This window comes from Hypanus sabinus, chromosome 23 (genome assembly GCF_030144855.1).
Source record: "Hypanus sabinus isolate sHypSab1 chromosome 23, sHypSab1.hap1, whole genome shotgun sequence".
Classification (NCBI taxonomy): Eukaryota; Metazoa; Chordata; class Chondrichthyes; order Myliobatiformes; family Dasyatidae; genus Hypanus; species Hypanus sabinus.
This window is the reverse complement of record NC_082728.1, coordinates 2,682,641-2,702,052: the sequence shown is the minus strand read 5'-3', so window position 1 is coordinate 2,702,052 and position 19,412 is coordinate 2,682,641. Positions and strand designations below refer to the sequence as shown.

Here is a 19,412-nt window from a genome sequence, read left to right as displayed (position 1 = left end):
AGGTACAGAGGCCCAGGTTCTGTAACTTCTCAATCAGGATTGTGGGAATGATGGTATTAAGTGCTGAGCTATAGTCGATAAACATCATCCTGACAGGTGTTTGTGTTGTCCAGGTGGTCTAAAGCCGCGTGGAGAGCATTGAGATTGCATCTGCCATTGACCTATTGTGGCGATAGGCAAATTGCAATGGGCGCAGGTCTTTGCTGAGGCAGGAGTTCAGTCTAGTCATGACCAATCTCTTAAAGCACTTCATCACTGTAGATGTGAGTGCTACTGAACAACAGTCACTTTTTAAAACAAGTGGGAACTTCTGCCCGTAGCAGTGAGAGGTTGAAAGTGTCAGTAAAAACACTCAGTGAACCAGGAATAGCTTCTTCTCCTCTGCCATCTGATTTCTAAATGGACATTGAATCCATGAATGCTACCTCACTACACTTTTTTTAATTTCTGTTTTTATACTACATATCTTCAATTTAACTACTTAATAAACAGTACATATATATACTTTAATTCAGGATTTTTCTGTATTTATCATATATTGCTGCTGCAAAGTTAACAAATTTCATGACATACGCCAGTGATATTATTTCTGATTCTGATCTTCCCTTGTTTCCCTACCTTCCAGGAAATGAAGTCCTAACGTATTTAACCTTTCCTTATAACTCAAAGAAAGCACATTGGAAATGCCTGGGTATCTCCCCCCCCCCCCCCCCCCCCCAACAAAATAGCATTTCAACAAGATTCTGTCAATTTATCAAGATGATTAATGTTGAATCTCTATTTTGTAACATTTTAATCTTGAGTCTTAAATCAACTGAATCGAGCTGTACTGTGAGCAAAACACTGCCAATTTGCATATTCAGAAATATTCTGAGCATAGAAAACACAAAGTACACTGCAGATGCTGGGGTCAAATCAACACGTACAAAAATGCTAGATGAACTCAGCAGGTTGGGCAGCATCCGTTGAAAGGAGCAGTCAACGTTTTCAGCCGAGACCCTTCGTCAGGACTCATGAAGGAGGGGGGCAGGGGCCCTATAACGAAGGTGGGGGGAGGGGGGAAGGTGCCAGGTGAAAAACCAATCAGAGGAAAGATCAAGGGGTGGGGGAGGGGAAGCAGGGAGGTGATAGGCAGGAAAGGTGAAGAAGGAATGTAAAGGGAAAGCACTATGGGTAGTAGAAGAGGGCAGAATCATGAGAGAAGGCAGCTAGAAGAAGAGGCAGAGTGAAAGTGTGATAGGGAAAGGGAGAGGGAGGGAATTACTAGAAGTTGGAGAATTCGATGTTCATACCAAGGGGCTGGAGACTACCCAGATAGTATATGAGCATAGAAACAGTTTCATTGCACCAATAGGTCCATGCTAGTATTAATCCTTGTATATGCACCTTTTTTCAACCTTTGTTCCTGCTCTCTAGTTTTCAAGCCTTCATTTTGGTTTTGGTGATCCTCTAAATTACTTTAACTACTCTTAATTTTTGTTTCCCAGTTGTGGTGTGCTGTTGGTGTAAACTTGTCAGGAGGAAAAACCCGTGATGGAGGCTCAATTTTTGGTGCTAGTGTGTTTTACAATGATGTGACAGGTTCAGAACCAGAAAGCAGTAAGCAGCAGAGAGGATCTCAGAGCAGCCTGGACCGTCTGGAGCAAGAGCTTAAAGTATGTATGCTGTCATTTTAAAGCAAAAAACTGTCAAAATGTCTAACATTTTCAAATTATTTACTTTGCAATTATTTTAAGTGTATCTATTAAGTTGTCCGTGATATGATTTCAAAAGTTTAGTTGGCTATCAAGCACTGTCCAGCTCTTCTATTACCCAACTTATCAAATGGGCTGAAGGAAAAAAGGTTACAGCGTAAAGACAAGAGAATGGGTTGAGAGGGATAATCAATCGGCCATGACAGAATAGCAGATCAAACTCGATAGGTCAAATGGCTTCATTCTGCTCCTCTGCCTTCTGGTTTTATGGACGAGATGTGAGTATTTCAGTCTCTGTTATTGGTCACAGACCTCTGCGTTGAACTGGGGTATTGGAGGTGAAGTGAGTAAAGGTGAGCATGTGCCTTGGATCTTCATTTAGTTGTTAAACATTGCAGGAGGTGTTGAGCAGATTTAATGGAACAGATCAACAGTGACCTTCAAATACTATTTAGTCCACCCTCATTATCATTTGCTTAGTGTTTGTGGATAGCAGAAGGGGTCGCGGGATAAGGATGAAGGTGATGACTCTTCTTGGAGTAAGAGTATTTCACTCTAGACAGTGACAGAAACTGTATGTCCTAGGATTGTTGCTTTTCAGTTCTATACTGTGTCTGTGTTGAGCTTAGTCAGAGATGGGACTAATGACAATAAAATTGGATAATGATCAGAAGCGGGAAGTCAGGTTAAATTTAATATCTGATTTTATTTTCCCACACTCCATTCTTAATAGGTCTAATTGAACATACTGCCAGGGGTGGTGATAGAGGCAGATACATTTAAGAAACTCAGATTAAGAAACTGAGTATAAGAAATTCAGATAGGCACATGGATGAAGGAAAAATGGAGGGCTATGTCGGAGGGTTGGGTTAGATTGATCTTGGAATAGGTTATGGGGAAAAGGTAGGAGAATGGGTTTGAGAAGGATAATAAATGACACATGATGGAATGCTAGAGCAGATTCGATGGGCTGAATGACCGAATTCTGCTTCTATGTATTATGGTCCAAACAGTTGGCACAACATCGGGTTGTGCTGTATTGTTCTTTGTTCTTAAATTAGACTTAAAACAGTTTAATACTGTACTAGGCCTACAGTTCGTGGGGCGAAGAGAGTGTACAGAGCAGGTGTATACTAGGATGACTTTGTATTGAGTGTATCTCTGATCTTAAAGCTACCTCTCTGTACTTGTACATTTTGCTCCGATCTCACCATGAAAAAAATCACAGTTTAACCTAGTCATCTTTGGTAGAAAGGGCAACCTGATTGGGATCCATTGATTTAAAAAAAGCAAATTCATATTGTACTATTAATAAAATTGAATCTTTTTCTGCTTTAGATTTTGTTTTTAGGCAGTTCACTTATTTGAAATGTATCAGATTGAGAGCTGAAAGGATGTGCTAATGAACATCTGTGTTGCACAGGAACAGGAAAAGGAGCTAAGACATCAAGAGGAGTTGTCCAGCTTGGTTTGGATCTGTACAAGCACACATTCCACTGGTAAAGTGGTGGTTATAGATGCTAACCAGCCCGGAAAAATCCTTGATAGTTTCTTTGTCTGCAACTCACACATCCTTTGCCTTGCTAGTGTACCAGGTGAGTTGATATTGCATAAGCTAGCATATTTTTTTTAAAGTGAATTAACCACAGGTGAAATTTGTACCTCTTGTGCAATCTTTAAAAATTCTGCAAGATCATATTGTGATTCATTGGGTGTAATTTTAAGTGTTAATATTGTAGTTTAGCACTTAGTATTGCAGCCTTGCCCTGAACACCATCTTTCCTTTTAGGTTCCATCTCCTCAAGTAGGAAGCAGCAGCAGAGGAGGCTAATTGAGTCCTCAGGCTTGCTTTGCCTTTCAGTAAGTTTATGGCTGATCTAGTCTTGGCCTCAACACTGCTTTCCACTATCTTCATACCCCTTGACTCCGTCACAGTTTAACATCTCACCTCCACCCTGATCATGAAGATTCATTCTCCAGGGGCAAGCAATTCCAAAGATTCACAACTTCTGAGGGAAATGAGTGACCACGTATAGAATATTACAGCACAGTAGAGGCCCTTTAACCTACTCCAAGGTCAATCTAACCCTTCCCTCCCACATAGCCCTCCATTTCTCTATCATCCATGTTCCTATCTAAGAGTCTATTAAAAGCGCTAATGTTTCTCCCTCTACCACCATCCTGGTAGGGTTTTCTACACACCCAGCACTCTCTGTGCAACATACATACATACATAAATAAATAAATAACCCGTCTAACATTCTCTCCCCCCCACCCCATGCTTTCCTCCAAACACCTTAAAATAATGCTCCCTCTTGTACACCATTTCTGCCTTGGGAAAAAGTCTCTGGCTGTCCACTCTTACCTTTGTCTCTGACAATCTTGCTGTGAAACTATGCCCCTTAATTCTAGATGATTTCAGGCAGTGCTTCAGTATCTGCATTGTCAATTCCTTTCAAAATCTTATGTGTTTCAGTGAGATTACTGCTAATCTTTCCAATTCCAATGAACTTAGGCCTAACTTCTTATCAAAGTCAGCCCCTTCATCCCAAAATTCAATCTCTTGAGCCAATTCACATTCCCTCCAATTTAAGTACATCTTTCTTTGTATCTGAAGACCAAACGTCTCTGTAAAGCTGCATCAAAGTTCCAATTTAATATCCTTCACAACCTTTGCAAAGAAGTTCAACATTACGTTTGCCTTCCAAATTACTTACTGCACCTGCAGTAAATGCTAACCCTTTGTGTTTCATGTTCAATGATGCCCAGATCCCTGTGTTCCATAACTATCTCTCTCCTGTTACACAGATAAATCACTTACTGAGTCATGAGAAGCTGGGTGTCCTCTGCAGTTTATCTGTGTCTTTTGAGTCCTAAATAATGTTGAGAACTTCCATAAACTGAGAAACTGCAGTGCTTTACAGTTGTCTTTTTCTCAAGACCAGTGGTGACATATGAATCATGATTTTTGGGCTAGGACAAAGCTCTATCACTGCTGCCACACTTGGTGCAATTAATCACAGGGCAGTAAATCATGGTTGTTCCTTTGCTGTCCAGGTATGCTTACATTTGTATGGGAAAAATCATTTCATTGTACCTAAGCCAACTGAGTGACTTTGAATTGTCACTGTTGGGAAGGAGGAAGCATGATATGCAAAATGTGCATGGTCAGAGGCCAGAAATATCAAAAGAGATAAATAGCCAAGTAATTTATGATAGTGATTTTGGTTTGGGAATGAATACTGATGCAAGACATGAGGTAAACTCCCTGCTCATCTTCAAAATAATGTGCAATTGGATCACTAGTGTCCCAAGGCTGGAAACTGGAGCAAATCTGCTGGAGGAACAGAGGGAACTGGGAGACCACGTCCATGGATCCCTCAAAGTTGCCCTGCAAGTTGGTAGAGTAGGTAAAAAGGCATAGAGTGCATTAGTTTTCATTAGTTGGAGGATTTAGTTTAAGAGCCGTGAGGTAATGGTACAGCTCTTTAAAACCCTGGTTAGTCCATACTTGGATTATTGTGTTCAATTCTGGTCACCTCATCATAGGAAGGACCTGGAAGCTTCAGAGAAGGTACAGAGGAGATTTACCAGGATACTCACTGGATTAGAGAGCACGTCTTATGAGGATAGGTTGAGGGAGCTAGGGCTTTTCTCTTTGGAAAGAAGGAAGATGAGAGGTGATTTGATAGATATTTCAAAATAATAAGGCATAGATTGAGTGGACATCCAGAGACTTTTTCCTTTTTTGACTAATTGAAGGGGGCAATAGGAGGAAAGTGTAGGTGTCGATGTCAGAGCTAAGTGTTTTTTACACAGAGAATGTTGCATGGAACACGCTGCCGGGCATGGTTCTATAAGCAGATACATTAAGGACATTTAAGATACTCTAAGATAGGCACATGGTTTGTAGAAAAATGGAGGACTATGTGGGAGGGAAGGGTTAGGTGGATCTTAGTGCAGGTTAGAAGATCGGCACAACATTGTGGGCTGAATAGCCTGTGCTGTGCTGTACTGTTCTAGGTTCTATGTTTTACTCAGCAAATCTAGCAGCATATGTGGGGGTGGAAGGGACTGATACAGTTGGACTCTGAGTTCCTCCAGCAAATTGTATATTGCTGAGGGATTTGTTACATACAGCTGAGAATGAGGCATCTTTCTCATATTGAAGTAAATAAACCTGACAGTGTGGCACTCCCTCCTTTTCCCACCTGTACTCCAGAGTGGGTTTTGATCTTGAGTCTCTGGACCAGTGTTTGAGCATGTGACCTTTCAATGATTCCAACAATGGAGTTCCAGCTGAGAGAAATAGCAGAAATTCTTTGGTAGAATGTTGTTTCACTGTGTTGACTGAACTTTTCATTCATGATGTCATTCTGACTTAATAAAAAATTGTCATCAGTTGATGACTGGATCAATTTGATAACTTATTGAATCTTTCCAATTATAGGTGCCCGAGAGACGGACTATCCTGCTGGAGAAGAGGTTCCAGTCGACACCGAGGGAAGTCAAGCGGAATGTAGCTCTTTAGCAGGGAGTGTTGCAAGTAATAGTTCAGCTGGAAGCGACAATCTTTTGGGAGGGATCACGGTGGTTGGTTGTACTACAGAAGGGAGTACAGTTCCTCCCAGCATACACACCCCTGCCAGCTCCTCACCAATTCAAGGAGAGTCAGGTAGGGGTTCAGTAAACTAACATATTTTCCACTAAGGTACATAGTTACATAGTCAAAGAGTTAAACAGCACAGAAACAAGTCCTTCAGCCCAACCTGAACTAGTCCCATTTGGCTCATATCCCTCTCAACCTTTCCTATCCTTGTACCTGTGTAAATGTCTTTTAAACTTTGTAATTGTACCTGCCACTTCCTCTGACAGTTTACCCATTGCCCCTGGAAAATGTTGCCTTCCTGGTCCTCATTAAGTCTTCCCATTCTCAGTTTAAACCTGTCCCCTTTAGCTCTAGACACAAACAACTGGCCTTCAGTCGCAGCACTGGCCACCTCCTGGTCTCGGACCACCGGACCTTGGCTCTTTACTGTCAGGCTAATGAACATTGAACCTCCAACATCCAGTCCTTGGCCCGTATTTGCAGACCTTTGACATCAATGGCATCCTTACTAGATATGGGCAACTAGAACTATTACTCCAAATACAGTCTCACCAATGCCTCATGTAACTGTAGCATGATATCTCAGCTCTTGTGCTTACTCTCTGAAGGAAAGCACGACAAATGTGCTTTTAACATCCTCTCTGGTTGTGTTGTCACTCTGTAGTTGTGCCTTTGGGTCCCTCTATTCTACAACACTCTCCAGGGCCCAGCAGGTACTTCCTTGGCCTCACTAAAATGTTGTAGGATGTACTTGGTCAGGTACCAGTTATTTATCCATCTTTACATAAAAGCATCTCCTCAATTTGTAATGCAGATTTGTTTCAGCATGTCACTATTCTTTTCCCAAAATTCCATAGCTCCAATGTCCTTCACAGTAAATACAGATGAGAGATGTTCATGAAAGGTCTCATCCATTTCCTGTGTCTCTTATTGGTTAGATGGACAGTTCATGAGTTCATGGATGGAGTTCCATGTGCCAGTCCTCATGAGGGGAACAGAAGTAGCTTTAAATTCCTTGGTGTTAACCTATCAGTGGATCTGTCCTATGGCCAGCACATGTGTCACCACAAAAGAAGGCACAACAGTGGCTCTACCTTCTTCTTTCTACAGCACATCAGCTAAGGTTAATCATCCCTTACTGTCAGTAAATAGCAAAAAATAGGGAGTTGCTGGGTTTGTCGGAGAGTAAGTTTCAAGGCTACAGAGAAATTAAAAAGAGAGACCTGATGGGATTGCCCTTATCAGGAGTAAGCATGGATCTGATGGGCCAAGTGGCCTCCTGTTTAATAATAAATAAAACTTGAAAAACTTTTAAAGATGTACAATGAGGAATATCCTAACTGGTTACATCACGATCTGGTATGAAAACACCAAAATCCAGGAACAAAAAAGACTACAGAAGTGATAGATTCAGGCCAGTCCATCTCACGCAAAGCAAAGTAGTGCAGCCATAGGAAAGCAATGTCCATCAGATTTCCTCGTGTTTGCCCATCATTCAGGCCATGCTTTCTTTTCACTACTATCATTGGGTTTGAGGTACACAAGCCTTGGGTGCCACACCACCAATATCAGGAACAGTTATTACCCTACAACCCATCAAGCTCTTGAACCAAAGTGGATAATTTCATTCACCACAACTGTGAACTGATTGTACAACCTGAAGACTGGCCTTCATGGACTCGTTACAACTCATGTTCTCAGCTTTTTTATTTACACAGTTTATCTTCTTTTGCACATTGGTGATTTGTCAATGCTTACAATGATGCTAGAAAGTTTGTGAACCCTGTTGAATTTTCTCTATTTCTGCATAAATATAACCTAAAATGTGATCAGATTTTCACATAAGTCCTAAAACTAGATAAAGAGAATCCAATTAAATAAATAACACAAAAAATCATACTTATTTATGTATTGAGAAAAGTGATTCAGTGTAACATGTATTTGTTGGAAAAAAGTGTGTGAACTTTTGCTTTCAGCTACTCGTGTGACCACCTTGTACAGCAATAACTTCAACCAAACGTTTCCACTCCAACCACAACATTTCTACAGGACTTTGACTTGGCCATTCCAAATCACGAATTTTCATCTTTTTAAACCATTCTGTTATTGATTTACTCTTGTCTTTCAGATATTTACCTTGTTGCATTATCAAACTTCTATTAAGCAATTTTGAATTCATTTTTCCCTCAACGATAGCAAGCTGTCCAGGCTCTGAGGCAGCAAAGCAGCTCCAAACCATGATGCTTCTTTGACTATGCTTCACAGTTGGGATGAGGTTTTGGTGTTGGCGTTCAGTGCTGTTTTTCTCCAAACACAGCAATGTGCCTTTCTGTCACAAAGTTCAATTTTTATCTCATCTGTCCACAGAATATTGTCCCAGAAGCATTGTAGGACATTCAGGTTGTCTTTTGCAAACTTGAAGCAATGCTGTTTTGGAGAGCACTGGTTTTCTCGGTGGTGTACTTCCATGAACACCATCCTTGTTCAGTGTTTTTCTCATAGTGGAGACGTGAACAAAGACCTTTGCAAGATCTAGAGGTTTCTGCAGGCCTTTTGCTGTTATCATTGGGTTCTTTCTCACCTCCTTCAGCATTGCACATTGTACTCTTGTTGTGATCTCCTAGGGAGAGTAGCAACATATTGAATTTCTTCCATTTGTAGACAATTTCTCTTACTGTGGACTGATCATTACTCAGGTCTTTAGAAATGCTTTTTCCAGCTTCATGCATCTCTACAATTCTTCTAAGGTCCTCTGAAAGTTGTTTTAATTGAGGCATAATGTACAGAAACAAATTTTTCTTGAGGAGAGCAGGCTTTTTCAATAACCTGACTTTGTGTGTCTTTTTTTAATAGGGGAGGGCACCTCGACAACCCACACCTCCAATCGCATCTCATTGATTAGATCACCTGACTCCAAATAGCTTTTGTAGAAAGCATTACCCCAGAGGTTCATGTTCTTTTTCCAACAAATACATGTAATATTGGATCATTTTTCTCAACAAATAAACAAGTATATAGTTTTATTGTGTTATTTATTTAATTGGGTTCTCTTTATCTAGTTTTAGTACTTGCGTGAAAATCTGATTACATTTTAGGGCATATTTATGCAGAAATAAAGAAAATAATACAGGTTTCACAAACTTTCTAGCTTCACTCCATGTGTAGTTTTTACATACTTTAACGTGTAAATGTCTGGACGAAAATGAATCTCTAGGTCATCTACAGTAACATATTATTTTGATAATACATTTTACTTGTGATAAGGGAACACTAAATCTCTCATGTCGTCTCTTGAAAGAGTGTGTGTAATGTGTAAACTTTATTCCAGGGGAAGTTGGTGATGTGTGTGTCAGTCCTGATGAAAGCTTGCTGGCTGCAGAAGAGGCCACAGAAGCAACAGAATCCAACCTAAACCTTCCTGTGTCAGATGATGATTTAACTGATGTCAGTCAGTCCGGAGCTTACACAGAGCATGTTTTCACTGACCCTCTGGGAGTGCAGAGCTCTGACAGCACGCAGACCTACAACAGGCGGTATGTGAAGTCACGTTTGTAGAATATGAGTGGAATTGGAACTGTCCCATGCAATGAAAGTTATTCTGATCAATGTTGGAAAATGTGTGGCTATTGCATTGTCCTTGATTTAAATCTCCATTTTCCCCAAATTAAACAGACATTTGCAGGGGGAGGTCTGTGGGTAGTGTGGTTTCTGCTGACATCTACTGCTTGCAATGGGTTTTTTTTTCAGTGCCTCTATTGCAGTAGCTCTCAACCAGCCTCATGCCTGATCAGAATCTGGCTGACATCCAGTATGATCCCTCTCACCCCCATTCTCCTGCCTTCTCCCTGTAACCTTCTATGCCTTTACTCAACAAGAACCTATCAACCTCCACTTTGCAATAAATTCCACAGATTTACCATGCTCTGGCTAAAGAAATTTCTCCTCATCTCTGTTCTAAAAGGATGTGACTGTATTTTGAAGCTGTGCCCTCTGGTCCAAAACTCCTCCACTATAGAAAACTCCTCTCCACATCCACTTAATTAATATTGGGGTTATGAATGTAGGAAATAGGAACAGAAACAGGCCATTCAGCCCATCAGACCTGCTCTACTGACATACCACTGCAACACTATTTTCCTGTCCTATGGCCAGATCATGTGCTCTCTCCAGTACCCAGGAATTTATCAATTTTTGGTTTGAATAAACTCAGCAGCTGAAACTCTACAGGTCTGAGTGTAGAGAATTCCAAAAGATTCACCACCTCCTCAGGAAATTTCTCCTTATCCTTTTTTTATATTCTTATCCTTTATTTAGAAACTCATCACTATGCTCTCAGTGAAATCATTACCGCCTCATCTACTCAGCCCTCCAGGTATTTCAGATGATCTCACTGAGACATTTCTCACCCTTCTAAACTTTGGAAATACAAGCTTAACATATTTCATTTTTGCTCATATGGCAGCCACAGCCCAGGAACTGCACTCACTCTGTAGCATTACATAGAGAAGCTAAAATTGTACACGAGACTCACCAAGCATGTGTGAATTGTCATGTCCTTACTCTGTACTTGCATTCCTCTTGTAATAAAATTATCAGTTATGTATGAGAGTGGAATGAAGTGGTAAACACACAGGATTCTGCAGATAGTGTGAATCCACAGCAACACACACAAAATGCTGGAGAAACTCAGCAAGTTAGGCAGCATCTATGGTGGGGACTACTGAGACCCTTCAGCAGGACTGGAAAGGGAAGGGAAGGAGCCAGAGTATAGAGGGTGGGGGACTAGCAGGTGATAAATGATAGCAAGTGAGGGGGAATGTAGGTGAGTGGGGGAGGAGGGATGAAATGAAAAGCTGGGAAGTGATAGGTGGAAGAGGTAAAAGACTGAAGAAGGAAGGAATCTGATTGGAGAGGAGAGTGGACTGGGTAAAAGGGAAGGAGGGGCATCAGAGGGAAGGGGTGAGAAGGGAACCAGAATGGGAAATTTTTAAAAGGAAGATGGGGAAAGGGGAGAATTCCATGACTTGGTTCCTTGACTCTGAATCCATTTATTATTGTATGCCCTCCAGGGAATCTGATTTGTATAAGGATGGAGTATCTGCACTTCCAATGGAGCAGGACCTGATGCATGAAGAAGCAGAAAAAATGAGCAGTATCTTGCCAACAATGTGGCTTGGTGCACAGAGTGGTTGGTGAGTTAAGTGTACTTAATAAATATTCTCATATTTGCAGGTTTTCTCTGTGGGCGTTGACCAGGGAGTGGACACTAATGTTGGCCCAAATAATCTTTGAATGAACTTGGAGGATTTTGCAAGAACACACTACTACTGCTTTGTTATATGATGTAGGCGGTCCAGACTTCAGAAGCATTTTTGAGGGTAGGAGTTCCTGCGGACCAGTAGATCAGGTTTTAAAGATTACCTTATTTTGTCACATGTTAATCAAAATGTAGAGTGAAATGTATCATTTGCCTCAACGATCAGCACAGCCTGAGGTTGTTCTTGGGGTAGCCCACAAGTGTCACCATGTTGCAGTGCCAACATAGCATGCCCACAACTCACAAACCTTTACCCATACATCTTTGAAATGTGGGAGGAAACCATGAGCACCCAAAGGAAATCCACACAGTCAAGGGGATCCCCGAATCACAATGTGGACTCTGTCTTTTCTGAGGCACAGTGGACATGATCATCACCCTGTGACGACTTCAAAAAAAAATGCAGGAGTAGCACCAGTGACTGAAAGATATGTCCTCATTTCCCTGAAGTCCCTGACTCCATCATTTTCAGGAATATTGAAACATTCTTCTGAAATTGGTTTGCCCAAAAGAGTTGTTACAACTATTGGAGTTCTATTCCCACTGCTGACACAGAGTCTTGCCATCTTCAGAAGTTTTCTGATGACTCTGCCATAGTTGGATACATCAGCAAGGGAGATGAGGCTGAGTACAGGGCTACGGTGGGAAACTTTGTCACATGGTGTGAGCAGAATCATCTGCAGCTTAATGTGAAAAAGACGAAGAGCTGGTGGTGGACCTGAGGAGGGCTAAGGCACCGGTGACCCCTGTTTCCATCCAAGGGGTCAGTGTGGACATAGTGGAGGATTACAAATACCTGGGGATAAGAATGGACAATAAACTGGACTGGTCAAAGTACACTGAGGCTGTCTACAAGAAGAGTCAGAGCCGTCTCTATTTCCTGAGGAGACTGAAGTCCTTTAGCATCTGCCGGACGATGCTGAGGATGTTCTATGAGGCTGTGGTGGCCAGTGCTATCATGTTTGCTATCATTGTTGTGTGCTGGGGCAGCAGGCTGAAGGTAGCAGACACCAACAGAATCAACAAGCCCATTCCTAAGGCCAGTGATGTTATGGGGGTGGAACTGGACTCTCTGACGGTGGTGTCTGAAAAGAGGATGTTGTCCAAGTTGCATGCTATCTTGGACAATGACTCCCATCCACTCCATAATGTACTGGTTAGGCACAGGAGTACATTCAGCCAGAGACTCATTCCACCGAGATGTAACACTGAGCGTCATAGGAAATCATTCCTACCTGTGGCCATCAAACTTTACAACTCCTCCCTCGGAATGTCAGACACCCTGAGCCAATAGGCTGGTCCTGGACTTATTTCCACTTGGCATGATTAACTTATTATTATTTAATTATTTATGGTTTTATATTGCTGTATTTCTTCACTATTCTTGGTTGGTGCGGCTGTAACAAAACCCAATTTCCTTCGGGATCAATAAAGTATGTCTGTCTGTCTGTAAGGAGTTAATACATTCTCTGTGACCATGTGGATTTCCTCCATATTCCAAAGATGTACGGATTAGTAGGGTGTAGAGGAGTAAGGAAATTGGTTTAAGTTGTGAGGAAGAAGATTTACATTTTTGTTACATAGAGAATGGAGAAGCTAATCTTTATAAGATCTCAGATGCACGGCCAGTGAAGATGTGTTGGAGTCAAAACAGGGATGATATTTAAGAGATATTTATACAAGCATACTAATATGCAAGGCATAGGAGGATACCGAGCTAATGGACTAGGAGGAGTTGGGCAAAGAGATCATCAGGGAGAGCGTATTCTGTGCTATATAACTATTAAATCTGCCTGATTATTGGGAATTTCCAGTGTTTCAGATTTCCAAGATTTGCAATGTTTTGTTTTTCTGCATCTGAAAAGTTGTCTGTTTTTCTGACTGGTTAGATTTGCAAACAAAAATTTTAAAAAATGCAAAGCTAGCATATGGTGTATTTGCTAGATGAAATTATGTATTTTTGTCAATTTTCTAATCAAGGAAGAAGAATAAAGTGCAGTTCTATGTCTTGTCAGTCCCTTGTGATCTCTCGATTGTTTACCTTTCCCAATTCTGGTGAATTGAGGTGCTGCAGAGTTGTTAGCTTTCGTTAAAGCTGGTACTGAGATTCTGCAGATGCTGAAAATCTTGAGCAAAACATACAAAATGCTGTCAGAACTCAGCAAAATCGTGCATCAATGGAGGGATATAAACTGACTTGCTGAGTTTCTCCAGCATTTTGTGTATGTGTTCCTAAAATCTTGTCATTTTGCCAGTTATCTGTGGAATCTTCTAAATTGGGAGTATTTCTAAGAAGCATTTTTAAAAATAGATTCAAAAGGATTGTGATGATTTATAATAAAATTAACTGGAGTGTGAATTATGAGCTGATTTTTTTCTATTTCTGTCTGAACTTTTGTTCATAATTTTTAAGCGTGGATTATGAAGAGACAATGTGTTGTTTTTGCTTGCAGTTTGTATGTCCATTCCTGTGTTGCTCAGTGGAAGAAATGTCTACACTCTATTAAACTGAAGGACTCTATTCTTAGTATTGTGTAAGTCATAACATTCAGTACTACTTTGACATGTTAATGCAACTTTATTTAACCATTTATTGGGGTGCTGGATAACTTATTAACAGGTATGGATATACAGTCCTGGGAGTAGAAAAGTATTTGTCAGTACCAATACTATAAATCACAGCAATTGCCAAAGTGTTCCGCACGATGCATCAATTGTGTCTTCAATTACTGAGAATAACTTTCCAGCTGCAGGTTTTCTTTTTTACCCTTATATTCTTTTCCTCTTGTCACCAAATTCCTTCAACTGTCATCTTAGAGAACAATGAAGGTATACTAAAAATGTTTTCAGGTGTCAAATGATTTACTCCTGAAATTACATAACTTTTTATGTAAAGTATACAGCTCTAATTGATGCCCCTTCATTAATTGGCATTTCCAAATTTTACACAATTAAGAGTTTTTACCCACAGCCTGAAAGCAGAGGTGGAGGTGTATGCCTCATGATCAACTCCTTTTGGTTCAAAAATGTAAGTTTTGTTCCAATTCTGCTCATCAGACCTAGAATATCTCGGGAGATTTCTGTGATCATTTTGGTAGCAGTGTACATTCCCCCTCAAGCCAATGTCAAACAGGCTCTAGATGATCTGAGCAATGGGAACATCATGCACAAAATGGCACACCCAGAAGCCTTCACCATCATTTTGGAGGATTTTAACCAGGCCAGCCTAAAAAAGTCACTAAAAAATTACCATCAGCAAATCACTTGTAGTACCAGAGGAAACACACTGGACCATTGCTACACCACCATCAAGAATGCCCTCTGTGCCATTCCACACCTTTACTATGGAAAGTCTGATCACCTGGCAGTACTTCTACTCCCTGAGTACAGGCAGAGACTGAAGACTGCAGCACCAGCAGTGACGACCAAGAAGGCTTGGACAAGGGAAGCACAGGAGTGCCTACAGGACTGCTTTGTATCAGTGGACTGGACTATATTCAGGGATTCATCTTTGAATCTGGATGAGTATGCCACAGTTGTTACTAGTATCATTAAAACCTGTGTGGATGAGTGTGTGTCTATGAAAACTTGCTGTACTTTCCCAAACCAAAGGCCATGTGGATGAACAAGGAGGTGCATTGGCTGCTGGGTGAGATCTGTGGCACTTAAGTCTGGTGACCCAGGTCTGTATAAGAAAACCAGGTATGACTTGTGGAGAGCTACTTCAAGAGCCAAGAAACAATTCTGAGTAAGGTTGGAGGTGATATCTGTTTGCAGGCCATTACTTCCTACAAAGCGAAACCCAATATATCAGAAGAGCTCAACACCTCCTATGCCCATTTTGAAAGGGATTATATAACTACAGCTGTGACGATCCCTGTTGCACTTGGTGACCCTGTGATCTCTGTCTCAGAGGCTGATGTCAGGCTGTCTTTCAGGGGAGTGAACCCTCACAAGGTGGCAGGCCCTGATGGAGTATCTGGTAAGGCTCTGAAAACTTGTGTCAGTCAACTGGTGGGAGTATTCAAGGATATTCTCAACCTCTCACTGCTGTTGTTGGAAATTCCCACCTGCTTCAAAAAGGCAACAATTGTACTAATGACAAAGAAGAATAGTGTGAGCTGCCTTTATGACTATTGCACAGTAGCACTCACATCTACAGTGATGAAATGCTTTGAGAGGTTGTTCATGGCTAGAATGAACTCCTGCCTCAGCAAGGACTTGGACCCACTGCAATTGCCACAATAGGTCTACGGCAGATGCAACCTCATTAGCTCTTCACAGAGCCTTAGATCAACTGATAATACAAACACCTATGTCAGGATGTTGTACGTTAACTATAGCTCAGCTTTTAACACCATCATTCCCACAATCCTGAACCTGGGCCTCTGTACCTTCCTCTGCAATTGGATTCCTGACTTCCTAACCAGAAGTCCACAATCTGCAGATTAATGATAATATCGCCTCCTCACTGACAATGAACACTTGTGCACCTCAGGCGTGTGTGCTTAGGCCACTGCTCTACTCTCTCTATACCCATGACTGTATGGCTAGGCATAGCTCAAATACCACCTATTAAATTTGCTGATGATACAACCATTGTTGTTAGAATCTCAGATGGAGATGAAAGGGCGTACAGGAGCGAGATATACCGGTTAGTTAAATGGTGTCAATGTCAGTAAGATGAGAGAGCTAATTGTGGACTTCAGGAAAGGTAAGATGAGGGAACGTGAACCAATCCTCATGAAGGGATTAGAAGTGGAGAGAGTGAGCAATTTCAAGTTCCTGGGTGTCAAGATCTCTGAGGATCTAACCTGGTCCCAACATATCGATGCAGCTATAAAGACGGCAAGACCGAGGCTATATTTCATTAGGAGTTTGAAGAGAAACTCCTAATGTTAACTAACACACTCAAAAACCTATATAGATGTACTGAACCTTGGAGAGCTTTTGACAGGCTGCATCACTGTCTGGTATGGGGGGACTACTGCATGGGACCAAAAGAAGCTACAAGAAGTTGTAAACTTGGTCAGCTCCACTTTGGGTACAAGCCTCTGTAGTACCCAAGAGATCTTCAAGGAGCAGTGCCTCAGATAGGAGAAATCCATTATTAAGGACCCCTCAGGACATGCTCTCTTCTCATTGTTACTGTCAGGAAGGAGGTACAGAAACCTGAAGGCACACACTCAGCAATTCAAGAACAGCTTCTTCTCTTCTGCCATCCAATTCCTAAATGGATATTGAACCCATGACCACTACCTCACTTTTTTAATATATATTATTTCTGTGCTCTATTTTTAACCTATTCACTATACATATATATACTTACTGTAATTGATTTACTCTTTTTCTTTTTAAATTATTATGTATTGCATTGAACTGCTGTTGTTAAGTGAACAAATTTTATGACACATGCCAATGATAATAAACCTGATTGTGAACTTGTGAATTAAATGTGTATTTATGGTCAGTAAGGCTAGTAGTTTAATTAATTTATTCAGAGTATGATCCCTACAAATGCTTGCAGCACATTAGTTAAATGTTTTGAGAGTAGCCTGTAAATACTGGACCAAATACCAAAAAGAGAACCTGTATGAATACTATGTTCCCTCCTGTGCTGGGTGAGTGAGTTGATGTGGATATAGGTTTCCATTGATTTCTTGCTCTGAAAAGCGAAGATGTAGCTCCAGCCTAGTCCTAGAGCCCACAATTCTGTCAGAGGTACCAGCACTAGTGGAAGAATGATGTATGGAGCATAAGACAAGGCTAATCTCTTACATTATCCCCCACTAAAACTCTGCCAGGAGTGTGAGGCCATCAACTGCCTGTCTGTATGATGCCAGTTGCAAACACTGATCCTTAAAAGGTTCAAAGGTCCTATTTAATGTCAGAGAAAGGTATACAATACACATCCTGAAATACTTTTTCTTCGCAAACATCCACAAAAAACAGAGAAGTGCCCCAAAGAGTCCCTCCTGAGTTTCTCCCTCCCACGTGTAAGCAGCCGCCAGCAACGATCCCCTCTCCCCCCACCGGCAAAATAAAAGCTCATCGGTACCGTCACCAAGCCGAAGCGTGTGCTAAGCAATAGGAAAGACACGGACCAAAGTTGCCCCAAAGGCTTCACATTTCATCTGACATTTGACAACCCACAAGTCCTCTCTCTCCCTAGTAAGGGAGAAGGGAGGTGTCCCCCATTTTCACAGTGATCGGGAGACATAACAACAACCCGCTGGTTTACAGTGTTAAAAGTCCATTTCGTCACTTTTTTCGAGCTCTGTGTCCAATGATCGCAAAGACCTCAGGTCTTCGGGTCCACAACGAAAGATTTTCCAGCCTTCCCGACGACAAGTGAGTCTTCTGCCGTGACACTGACCCGCAATCTGCCCGTCTCCAGATCCTCGAGATCCTAGGCTTCCGAACATGATTGAGACTCTCAGGCCAAACGCTTGGCATGTTGAGTAATGGGATGTCTACAGCACAGACACGGGCCCTTCAGGCCATCTAATTCATTCCAAACTGTTATTCTGTCTAGTCTCATCAACTCAGACCTGGGCCATAATCCCCCATACCCCTTCCATCTACGTATCTATCCAAACTTACACTTAAACCCACATCCAACACTTCTGCTGGAAGCTTGTTCGCGCCATCCTGTGAGTGAAGTTCCCCCTCGGGTTCCCCTCAAGTATTTCATCTTTCACCCTAAGCTTATGACCTCTAGTTGTAGTCTTTGCCAATCTCAGTGGAAAAACCTTATTTATACCCCTCATAATTTTGAATACCTCTATCAAATCTTCCCTCATTCTCTGCTCCAGGGAATAAAGTCCTAACCTATTCAATCTTTCCCTATAGCTCAGGTACTCGAAACCCAGCAACATCCTTTTAGAAATGAACTTTGTGTAATGAGGTATTGCCTTGTTTCTCTTTTGTCAGACATTTGAAAGGAAGAGTATTAGTGGCGTTAGCGGATGGGACATTGGCGATCTTTCATAGAGGAGTAGGTAAGACAGTGCCTGTTGGTCACATTGTTCTTTTCTCAGTGAGGTGATACGTGAATGAAGCCATACAATCTGGGACTGATGTCTCATTTCCACCAGCAATAGTTCAGGTGCCATTCAACTCTAGTGCTAATTAACAAAGTGCAGAAGCAGCTCCATACCTGGTCACCAGTAAGTATAACAATCTCACTGCCTACGGAAGGAACACCAAATGTGGAACACAGAATATTAGCACAGCACAGGCCCCACAGCTCACAATGTTGTATTGTCATTTTAACTTTCAAGATCAAACTAAACCTTCTCTCCCACATAGCCCTCCATTTTTCTATCATCCATAAGAGTCTCTAAAATATCCTTAATGTGTCTGTCTCTACACCACCCCTGGCAGTGCGCTCTCTGTAGTGGGTACCTAACTCTGATATCCTCATTATACAGTGGCATGCAAAAGTTTGGGCACCCCCATTCAAAATTTCTGTTACTGTGAATAGTTAAGTGAGTAGAAGATGAACTGATCTCCAAAAGTCATAAAGTTAAAGTTGAAACATTCTTTTCAACATTTTAAGCAAGATTAGTTTATTACGTCTGTTTTGTACAATTTTAGAGTGGGGAGAAAAGGAAACGAGCACCATGCAAAAGTTTGGGCACCCCAAGAGATTTGAGTTCTCATAACTTTTACCAAGGTCTCAGATCTTAATTAGCCTATTAGGGCTATGGCTTGTTCACAGTCATCATTAGGAAAGGCTAGGTGATGCAAATTTCAAAGCTTTATAAATACCTTGACTCCTCAAACCTTG

General features: G+C 41.4%; 1 protein-coding gene across 2 annotated transcripts in view; it reads left to right on the top strand.

Annotated features, from left to right (window-relative positions):
* The window catches only part of LOC132379880 (C-Jun-amino-terminal kinase-interacting protein 4-like), a 285,478-nt gene that overhangs the window by 233,393 nt on the left and 32,673 nt on the right, over positions 1-19,412 (top strand). For both annotated transcript variants that reach the window (XM_059948176.1, XM_059948175.1), the window contains exons 17-23: positions 1,488-1,655; positions 3,118-3,289; positions 6,145-6,369; positions 9,632-9,836; positions 11,373-11,495; positions 14,074-14,154; positions 18,554-18,621. In XM_059948176.1, coding sequence (XP_059804159.1) covers positions 1,488-1,655; positions 3,118-3,289; positions 6,145-6,369; positions 9,632-9,836; positions 11,373-11,495; positions 14,074-14,154; positions 18,554-18,621 — 1,042 coding nt within the window. The remainder of the gene's footprint in view (positions 1-1,487; positions 1,656-3,117; positions 3,290-6,144; positions 6,370-9,631; positions 9,837-11,372; positions 11,496-14,073; positions 14,155-18,553; positions 18,622-19,412) is intronic.